The following is an 11,838-nucleotide window of genomic DNA, read 5'->3' as shown; positions in this document are numbered from 1 at the left end:
ATATGTTTACCGGCAACAAAATATTGACAATTCAAAATAACGTGACCATTTTACCATTTGGCAAAACGTCTTGCCATAATAAATTTGACACACCAAGTAACGTGATCAAGTAACCATTTGACAATAAATTTACCGGCATCAAATATTGACACTCCAAGAAATGTGACCATATAACTACTTGGCGAGATACTTACTGGCATCAATAATTTGACACACCAAGTAACCTGATTAAGTAATCATTTGACAATATATTTACCGGCAACAAAATATTGACACTCCAAGTAACGTGACAATTTTACCATTTGGCAAATTACTTATTGGCATAAAAAATTTGACACACCAAGTAACGTGATCAAGAAACCATTTGACAATATATTTACCGCCATCAAATATTGACACTCCAGGTAAGGTGACCATATAATTACTTGGTAAGATACTTACTGGCCTAGAAAATTAATGCACCAAGTGACGTGATCAAGTAACCATTTTTCAAATAACTTACCAGCATCACAAATTAATACACCAAGTAAGGTGACCAAACCCAGGGCAATCAACATCATTCTGACTGTTCCCTCGATTTTCCTATTAAAAATAGTAATATAAAAATTAGTTGAAATATTTAAAAAAAACTACTTTATAACTGTTCTAGTTTTGATACATTATATTTTACATGTAGCAATATATTAAATTGACCCTCGTTCTCTATGTAACTGTGTTCTCAACATGTAATCTTTAGAAATTACTAATTTTTACATTTGACACATTGCTCTGATATCGAGAAGACTTGTGTTTGTTCACGTGCGTAGCACTGCTGAAAGAAAACATGAGTTTAAAGTGTGCAGCAACATATATAACATGTATAAATAACATTGTATATCAAACAAAACAAAAACAAAAATGTTAAATGCCTCCAATTCTTACTTTTACTTTATATAAGCAGCATATTTATCACAACTATCTGAACGTTGTACATCTGTACACTGTTTATTATATTGCATTTCCTAACAACGTCTGTTTTATTTGTCCTCAGTTTCCAAAATTAGTCATTATATAGAATACAGTTGGATGCATTTGACTGCGATTTAATAGGTTTTTATATTTCAAATAACTCAGTTGAATAGGTTTATAACAATTATATCTTTATATCAAAAAAAGATCTCTAGAAAAGCGAAAAACAATTTTTAAATATTTATGAAACAAGAAATTACAGACTCGTCATGAAATGTTTGTTCATTTAGCTTAAAGTTCTACTATAAGATAAATTGGCAATTAATACTAAACTTTAACCTGTTTTATAATTTGTCTTGTTTTATAATCACTGGCATGAAACATTTGTTCAAGTTTTGTTTGAACTTTTGTGTTCAAAAGCTCAGCCACATCAAACGAATGGAAACCAATTGTCATATTCCTATCTTGGAAAAGGCATTCCCTTGTGTATTAAACCTGGTTTAGTAGCTATAATAACATGGAACATAACCGTAACAAATGATATATTATTAGAATATATTTTATTTATCCGCATATTTTTTCGTTCAATTGAACTGGCATATTATTTAACTTGTACAAAACTAGGCCGCCTCCGACTTTTATTTGTGTTGACCGAGTAGTTTTCTCAAATAATAATGAAATAATGTATATTGTACCCTTTATTCATATCAATGTGAATTTATCAAAAATATTTATACACGCAACCCTAATTTAGATAACAATGTCACAAATGACAACAAAGAAACAACTCCTATTGGAATATGTGTGTATATCTTCGTTTTTACTTCAGTTCATGTTATAATTTATTTTTTTCTGTTGTTGCTTTTTAGCATGTTGGTTGACCATTTTGATTTTGTGTACTAGGTTGTTTTGTAGAATTCTTTTTACCTTGGTCCATGTTTATAAATCATAATTGGTTTTCTATAAGTTGTTTTGTGAAATGTTGTTAACTTGGTCATGAGTCCATGCTTATAAATTGTATTTCATTTTTAAGTTGTTCTGTGAAACGATTTTTAAAACTTTCAACTACATACCAAAAGGTAAGATTAGAAGTCTATCAATTCTGTATTATATTTACAATTTTCAAAGCCATCTTTATCTTTTCTTTATAGTTTTGCTCATAATTCTTTGTTTTATTATTTATCATCACTCTATTATTCGTCATTCCTTTTGAGTCCATTTTTCTTAACCCTATCCTGACCCTCATACACTATTGACCGTTTTAGTAGCTACGCCATGCTGCCTGACAATTAAATGGTCTTGGAAGCATATAACGGAACTAATAATCCAATAGCGTAAACAGTTAAAATATTGATAGGTCAAGTCGCTGATGGCTTTTCCAATAATCATTTAATTGACAGAAAGGTAAAAAAAAATAAGAAAAGAGGGGCAATTGATACCAGAGGGACAGTCAAAATTATGGAACGAAAACAAACTGACATGGCTTAAAAAAAAGGCAAATAATTGTACAAGAGACACAACGTAGAAAACTAAAGACTTAGCAACACGAACCCACCAAAAACTCGGGTGCTCAAGAAGGGTAAGCAGATCCTGCTCCACATGTGGCATCCGTCGTGGCACCCATAATTAGATAGACAAAAACAATCAAAACAAAGACTCACAAAACCAAAGGACATTTACATCAACAGTTATAAATAATAATTAAGAAACATTTAGAATTTAGAAACTCCACTAAAAACCGGGAGTGAAATCAGGTGCTCCGGAAGGGTAAGCATTTCCTGCACCGTATATGTCACCCGTCGTGTTATTTCTTTGTTCAGTTCGGTAATGATGGAAGGTAATTATGACTGAGGAAGAATCAGATATGATTTCTGACACACTTTTGTCATAATGGCCAATCAGCTCATGAGGGGGACCGTAAAATTTCTTGAGTGATGACCTTAATTTGATTGATTCATAGCCCTGTCTTAGCAACTTATGAGAAAGTAGTATTCCTCGTTCAACAAAATCAACGTAGTTTGAGGTAGCTCTAGAGTAACGTATCAATTGAGACACATATACTCCATATGATGGTGCCGCTAGGATTTTGCTACACAGAAATGGAAGTTGACTATAGGAATATTAAAATCATTGTTTTTGTCATAAATTTTGGTATTCAACCTACCATCAGTTGTCATTTCGAGAAAAAGGTCTAAATATGAATCAGATTTATCTGTGTCGGTAGTATCTTTAATTTCAAGTTCACTTGGATATATTAAACGTAAGTGATCACTGAATCTATTATTATTTAGAGACAGTACATCATCAATATACCGAAAGGTGAAATTAAAAGACTGGGCTAATTTCTTTTCTCCTTTCTGTACTAGCCCTTGGATAAATTCTGCATCATAGGAATATAAAAACAAATCTGCAAGTAGAGGATATAGGTATGACTGATGATGTGCATATAGTCAATTGAAGTTCAGTGCAAGACCGTGTGGTAAAATTGCTAATGAAACAAGCCATAACATAGACCAAATGACGAAGTACAAGTACTTGCAGTAACTGAGAGCTCGTCAAAAGGCAAATAGCTAAATGTTAATAACAATCCAACGTTCATATAACGAATAGATCGTTTCACAAATGGAAGAATTAATAAAATATTAATGGAACTAGAAACTGTAGATTCTCCATTGAATGTATGTTCACCGAGCATAGAGATAATATCTTAAAATTAATTGGCAATTTATACTTAAAAGTGATGTAGTTAGTTCTTCCATTTGCTAAGCATTCGATAGTCTTAAGATATTGTTCAGGTAGTATTAGAGTTTTTTTAGTGTTCAGTAATCGATAATTTAAGTTATTTGATCCTTCCATTTGCTAAGCATTCGCTAGTTTTAAAACATTGTTCAAGTAGGATAGTTTTCTTTGTGTGTTAGGTAATCGATAAACCAATCAACTTAAGCGGAAAACGCCTTGGTATTTGTATTGGTATCTTGGATTTCTTTTGAATTTTCATACGCTATCATAAAGGAGCGTACGTTTAAATAACAATTTAAGAGGCATACGATTTTCTGAAAATTTATATACCCGAATAAATTAATTGTTTATGACTAGTAAAACAAACAAACTGCCAAATACGTTTTTCAGATAGAAAATGTCTTTATGCGAAATAAAGTAGAACACATGTAAATTGATGTTAGAATGTATGATAATAAAGAAAGGACACGAATTTAATAATATGTTGTCGGAAGTGAATTTGAAATGCATGTTTTTCAATCAAAATATTGAGAAATTTAAGATTTAGTGCATCACCTGCACATGCGCCCAATGAATTACAAAATCTTACAAAAAACACATTGTTGGAAATGTCAGAGGCAAACTTTTAAATAATATATACAAAAACAGATAAAAGCAATTATCAATTATCTTGTGTGAATATGACACTATCAATACCATTTACAGAATGATCTATAATTGTTAGTAGTTATCCCATGCTGCCTAGCGAAGAAGTTTCTAAAACGGAAATGACAGTCCGAAAGCGTAAAACGTTAAAAACTATTCAAAATTCAAATAACTGATGCCTTACTTACTCCATGATTACTCAATTAATAGAAAGGTTTACAGTTTGTTAAGTTAGATCTTCAAATAGATATAACTGAAGATGTCCGTATCGTAAATTGAATGATTTCAAATGAGACAACTCTTTATCAGAGAAAAAATGACGTAGAAGTTAAACTACCGTACAACTCTATAATAAGCTATATATAAAATTAAATAAAAGGTACCAGGATTATAATTTAATACGACAGACGCGCGTTCCGTCTCATAAGACTCATCAGTGACGCTCAGATCAAAACAAGTTACAAAGTTGAAGAGCATTGAAGACCTAAATTCAGTGGCATCGACCCAGTGGTTTAAAAAGTTATCAAAGGTACTAGGATTATAATTTAATACGCCAGACGCGCGTTTCGTCTCATAAGACTCATCAGTGAAGCTCATATAAAAAAACTGATAAAGCCAAATATATGACCCTAAAATGAGGAATGTAATCCAATTCAAACGAAAACCTAAAGGTTTGATGTTTGATGTATAAAACAATCAAAGATATACAGCAATAAAAAGCAGTTGAAAAAGTCCTTAACTCAGCAGATATTATAGAAAAGCACTAATCTCACAATGTAACAACCTGAAAGTTCTCGTAGTTACTGAAAACTAGTTGAAGGCCTTATGGTAACTAATCAAATAAATAATGTATCCAGAAAGATTTAAGAATGTTAACCATTAAATTTTCTATTTACGCGTAGGGCAGGACAGCTTTAACCTTTGGATCACCTGACTTGACTTATAACACAGTTTTCAAACTAGAATAAAGTGATTTACAACACAGTATTCTTAAGGTGTGCACAATAGATAAGTATCGCATTATTTATATTCCCTTTAAATTCAACTGAAAACAATGGATTGTTGAGTCTGTATGTAGTGTATGTTTACACATGTAACAAGTAATTTGGATCTGTGTCCTCTGTAGTCTATTAAGTTTAGGCTATCGGAACTCTTGATGAAATTAGGCACGCTGGTACATATTTTGTCCGTCTTTCTTTTTCGTTCAGATTTTAAGTTTGAACTTTTATATATAAAGGCAACAGTAGTATACTGCTTTTCGAAAGTCATAAATCAATTGATGGGAAAACAAATCCGGGTTACAAACTTAAACCGAGGGAGAAACATCAACTTTAAGAGGTAAACATCGACACAACAGAAACACTGAAGTACAATAAAAAAAAACGACAAAAAAACACACACAGAAACGAACTATAAGATAACAAATGCCATTTTCCTGAAAAAAATGGTGGGTTGAATCTGGTTTAGTGGCTAGCCAACCTCGCGCTTTTTGTTAAATATAACACTAAAATGACAACACTACACGACAAGAATACAATACAAATAAATGCAAGAACATTCAGATAGGAAGTGAAATGTATGCATGTATTACTTATATGTTGATTGTTAGAACAGGTCGAGACCACTATAATTTTGACGTCAGAATGCATTTGCATAATAATTTCCTAAATTCAAAATTGAATCATGCCCCTGAGAAAAAAAAATGGTGTTCACAGTCTTCAGCATTCATTTTTGTGCTTGTCAAAGTGGTTAGGAAAACGTTGTGTCGATTGTCTACTGTATAAGTGCATTTTGTTCATGTGTAAATTATAACAAAGTGTCTATTGTCCAGAAAAGCTACTTTGATACATTTCAAAGGAATTGATTGTATGATACATGTACGATATGCTCCATGATTTTTTTTATCTTGTCTCCTTATGTCTTTCCAAAAAACAACAGTCTTCCGTAAACCAGAAATTCAATTTGATATATATTACCACTGAAGATAAGCATATACGTCTGGAAGCATGTAAAGGGCTAAATCTCTTTTAGTTTATCTATATATATTTTGAATTCAAAACATTAATAAAATACACATTAATTTATTTTTGTGTATACATAGTTCATCTAGATATATGTTAAAGCCTGATAAATGCATTCTTAAACTGCGTTCAAATGTTTAAGGAGCTTATTAAATGTTTGCAACTTAATATCATATCCATAAATATCTGGTAATTGATTGCTATATGTACATCGGAGAAAACTGTCCTGCCCTTATATTTAATCAGCTAGGGCTGCTTTCTATGCAGCTATTAACACCATATCTTGAGAGATTATTAGATACTGTTTAAAGGGGAATAAGTCTAACATATTAATTGATTTTCTACCATATCACTTTCACTTCCATGTGTAAACAATAGCTGTTCAGTGGTCTCTTGTTTTGTGTTGTATTTTATTTTATTATTATTTCATTGCTATAAATAAATCATTGTAATCATTGTAGGAAATTTAAAACCCGCAAGGGTCCATAATTGGATTCTTGAAGTATTCTTCTTTTTATTCTTATACTGAATTTATCTGCACTGAGTCAGACTTGTTTTTAAAGAAGTATTATTTTACAGAATACCTATTTTTTTAAGACTTCATTCTGTCGTAGTTATATTTTTTTTAATTCGTCGATTGGTTGTTTCATTGTCATATACACCGCAACACCGTCTTTTAAAATTCTTATATTAAAGCATATAGAATGACATGATTATCCGCAATATTACATTTCAAGAAAAGAATTGCATTTTAGCACAAATTTGGCTTCTCAAGAATCCTGAAAGTTTCCGTTTTAACTGCCCATACTTTACAGTTCAAAGTCTTTATTAACATATACATTTTACTTCATATCTTTGTTTTTTATAATTTCTCGGAAAATCAGCGGAACCAGCCACATAATTGACTTTCAACCATAGAATTATGGATTAGTTTCAAACGTGCTGCAATGTATCAAGTTGAACGATTGATAACAATCTTCAAACGAGGACACCTATAATCCAGCATAGTTAACTATTGCACAGATCCTGTCTTTAATGATAACATCGGCATGCTGATCAATGGCTTTTTAAGAATGAAGTGACGATTTGGGTACCCAAAGGCTCAAAACGTATACACAGGGAAGGACAAGATAAACATAAAAAGATATCCAATTAGGAAACAAGTGGAATGATTAAACTTGATTACCACCAAGTTCTATTTAATTGGAATTGCTGATCATTAAGAACATTTGTCTTAGAGTTAATTCAATTACTAATGTTTACCTCCTCGTGAAACTTTGTATACTTCAGTTAAGGACAAAAATAGTATTTCTGGTTTTTTTTTATCAACAGTACGTTCTGAATAATATTACATTTTTAAAATTCCCATAGACTTTTGGAAATTAGTTTTCCCTATAAAACAGAAAGCTGAAATATCATGTAAAAATGCACAAGGACTCTATTCTAAAAAGCGCAAAAGTCCTATCAAAAAAACGCAAAAGTCCCGCGCCGATATAAACAAGTTGACAAGCCATTTTATCTTTCCGTTATAAATTGTCCATCAACAACTTAGTTGTGTCGACTCTACATTGCCGGTTTATCTGTGCCGTTCAATATAAGATACATGTTTTGTTGGGCTGCTGATTAGTTGGTCGCCTGAATAAACCTTTATAGCATGTATTGAACTTATAACAACAAAATACACTCATATCAATATCAGCTTTAATTTCGACTGAGAGAAAGATCAGATTGAATAGGATTTGATTTTTCTGCTTTTGTATATATAATACAACACTGTATTGATGCACCCCAGAGTGGATAAATGTTCACGAATCCAAGTGAATAGTCACAGTAGGGTATAATCTTATCAATAATAGTCTGTTTGAATTATGCTTAAAAATAACAGTAAAATATAAAATATGGACATAGGAAATCATCGACACGCTGTCTCTGATGCCTATGATTTTATCATAATGAATAATTTCCACAACGGAGGAAAACACCGCTTTTATTCTGCAGTCCTCTTTTTGTGAGAATAGTTTCACTGCATGTTGTATATTTTGCACAATTTGTAGATAAATGATAAAATTGAGAATATAAATGTGGAATATGTCAAAAAGACAACAACCCGACTAAAGAGAAGACAATATCATGTATATTCAAATACATTTTTTCTAAATATTTCAATTCATAAGTCATTTAAAGATTATCAGCTTACTATATATACATTTACTCAGTAATCGATAACAGTATATATGTCAGTATATTTGATTGGGACCCGGATGTTTAAATATTCGGCTATGTTCATTCCCATGTATTTATAGGTATAATGTAAATAAAAAAGTATTCAACGAGGAACTGTTTTGTAAGTCATCCTTGGAATGGCACAAAGAATGGAATGTTCTATCAATCTATGTTACTGAAAGGTAATTATAAACAAGGTGGAATAAATAAAACGGACACAGCAACATTTCATTTTTGTGTTAACATGTCAGCAAACAGTGAACCAAAAAACGACTTCGAAACTCAAGCGAAAATCATTCTTTTCTGTATTAAAGAAAACAATGCTACTAAGGTTGTTTCTACGTTATGTCTGCTATCGGCGGAGGTTCGTAAACAGATCGTTTCCTTTAAGGTGAATCAAAATACAGCGCTGTGCGCGGCTGTTACGCTAGGACACAAATACATTGTTCAGTATCTTCTTAAAAACTGTGAGGCTGATGTCAATCAAAAAGGAATTTTCACAGACGAAAATGATAACCAATATAAAGTTCCACCAATTTGGTGCGCAGCGGAATCCGGGAGAGTCGATATTGCAAGTTTGCTTTTATTTTATGGAGCAGACGTGAATGATTGTTCAGACACAGAATCAACTCCAGTTCGTTGTGCATGTTTTATGAACCATCAGCTTATGGTAGAATTTTTAGTTGAAAACGGAGGAAATCTTTCAAAAACTAATATATACGGTAGAACATGCTTGATGAATTCCATCAGATGCCCAGAGCTGGTGAAGTTCTTAATAACAAAGGGAGTTGACGTAAATTCAGTTGACGTCAATGACTGGACCGCTCTTCATTATGCTGCTAACGAAGGCCATGTAAACAGTGTAAGAATTCTACTGACCAATAATGCTGATTACACCATACGAAATAAAACTAACAGAACGGCACTAGATTTGGCTGCATATAACGGACATGATTTCGTTGTGGAGGCTTTTATAATGAAAGAGTGTGGTACTGAGATTAAGCTCGTCGATTCATATGAACTACTAGGATGTCACTTTGTTGATATAGATATTGAAAAGGCACGTACATTCTGGATGAAGGCTCTCGGAATGCGTCTTGAATTTTTAGTAAATTCAATAAATAAGTGTCATACCGAAAATTCCGTTTCAAAATCTGCCTTTGCTGATACGACGGAAATAACTTCAGCCAAAGAACTTGAACACATAAAAGATGAGCATATACTCTATATGCAGGCATTACTTAAATATAGACGAATTCTTGGAGAGGATCACGAAGACACTATTTACAAAATACGATATCGTGGTGCAGTATATGCAGATACTAAACTGTTCCAAAGGTGTGTTGAATTATGGAAATACGCCTATAGCATTGAAATTAGTCGAAAACAGTATTTAGAGAACGATACAGTGAATGCAGCAACTTCTCTTGCAAATATATTTTGTGAAATGCAAATCGCATTTGAAGACCAACATGCAAACGAAAAGGTAATGGTGTTATATAACTTTTCTTTGGATATGTACAGCATGAAATTCTACACATATATTATACTGCTTCTTCAATAATTTCAAACAGCCTTGCCGAATGAGAGACGTCTAAATAATATATTCTGAATGTAGGCTTTTGTTAAGTATCACGGATTCTTTCTTTACATCTAACAGCCATTTTACAAACAAGCGTGGAAAACTGTATTATACATTAGAATATTTTTTTAATTTCTATATGCGATATTATGATTCCGAGCATTACAATATCAATTATTCAGCACGTATTGATACGGAAAAAAATCGAGGAAGGTTTATGAATACCACATAATAAATTAAAAAAGATTCAAAAGATTTATAGAGATTAACTTGAATTTGTTTATTTTGGCAATGCTACTTTTTACAGTAAACATTTTGTAATTCTATAAAGGAGCAATTCATAAGTAATCGTCTTATCCATTTTTACTAAATACATCTCAGTAATGACCTCTTTTGGGGACCACATCAAAAGTTCAATGAAGGATAAAAAAAAACTTAATTCATATAGTTCCACTGTGTTATTATAAGGGGAGCAAGCTTCTAATTTTAGTAACATCCTTTATTGAAATTCACTGAGGTTCAAGCACGTACGGAAATATAAGTTTAAGATGACAGGATATCATCAGCAAATATTTATTTTTAAATTATCATTTATATGAGAGTGGAATAAGAACACTTTGGTCGCTATATATTGTTTTTGAGATCTACTTTGTCAGAAAATATATTTTTTTCAAAATAGGTATAATGTGCAATTGAAATTCCTGACAATTTTATTATTCAGCTAAACAATGATACTCCTTTTTAATTTTTTTAAGGTACAGGCAAAAGATGTCATTGAAGTCATATCGATGTTTAAAGATCATATTTTTAGTTGTGAAGCCATTTTATCCGTACGACCAGTCAATATACAAATAATCAACAACTATAAATACCTGCTTCAGTCCGTTATACACATAATAAATGTTTTCCGATGTTTAGAGAGAGATCCATATGAACAGAATGATTTTTTGAAATTAATACATGAAGTAGTTATTATGAATACGACAACTTATGATGGAGAAACATTATTACATTTAGCCGTAGATCCGCAAACAGGAACTGTTGATGATACGTATTTTTCTCAAATTCCTTCACTTGAAGTTGTAAAAATTTTGCTCGAGTGTGGAATAGACACAAATAGATCGGACAAAGATGGTCTAAATGCTTTACTATGCAGTATAAAATATAGCCACGAAAATGACAAAAAATAAAATGTGACATAATGAAGCGAAACCAGAAATGAAATGTTGTTTGGCTCGTTAGAAATATTTGAATATTGATAATAGGGACAGCTGATACATGTTAAAGAGGTAAAAGTTGTTCGTATAATTTTCGTGATATATTTGGTAAATAATGAAATTAGCAGGAATGCTTTTCAATATATTAGCCATCGACAACAGAGTAAAGCGCAAGTACAGTTGTTGTAAAAGGTAAACGATTTTGGATTCGCTTGTATATTGAATATTCTATTTTCGTTTTCCCAGTCCGCTATAAATTTGAGACTTGAACTGGATTTTGCCTTACTTAATTCTAAATATCTGTTTTTAATAGATCTCTAAGTAAATCCGTGGAAACCCGAAGACATTTTTGCAGAGTAACAAATTCGTGATACTTTACACATTTAAATAAAGGAAACAGTAGTACAGGTATACCGCTGTTCAAAAGTCACAAATCGAAAACAAATCCGGCAACAAACCAAAA

The 11,838-nt window shown here is 31.8% G+C and overlaps 1 protein-coding gene across 1 annotated transcript; it reads left to right on the top strand.

Annotated features, from left to right (window-relative positions):
- Nucleotides 1-8,617: 8,617 nt before the first annotated feature.
- Nucleotides 8,618-11,443, top strand: LOC143043280 (protein fem-1 homolog A-like). The gene is made up of 2 exons (XM_076215665.1): nt 8,618-10,062; nt 10,914-11,443. The coding sequence occupies exons 1-2, from the start codon at nt 8,731-8,733 to the stop codon at nt 11,346-11,348; spliced, it is 1,767 nt and encodes a 588-aa protein (XP_076071780.1). The 5' UTR covers nt 8,618-8,730; the 3' UTR covers nt 11,349-11,443.
- The last annotated feature ends 395 nt before the right edge of the window (nt 11,444-11,838 follow it).

This window comes from Mytilus galloprovincialis, chromosome 8 (genome assembly GCF_965363235.1).
Source record: "Mytilus galloprovincialis chromosome 8, xbMytGall1.hap1.1, whole genome shotgun sequence".
Taxonomy (NCBI): domain Eukaryota; kingdom Metazoa; phylum Mollusca; class Bivalvia; order Mytilida; family Mytilidae; genus Mytilus; species Mytilus galloprovincialis.
The sequence above is the reverse complement of the archived record's forward strand: the minus strand, read 5'-3'. Positions and strand labels throughout refer to the sequence as shown.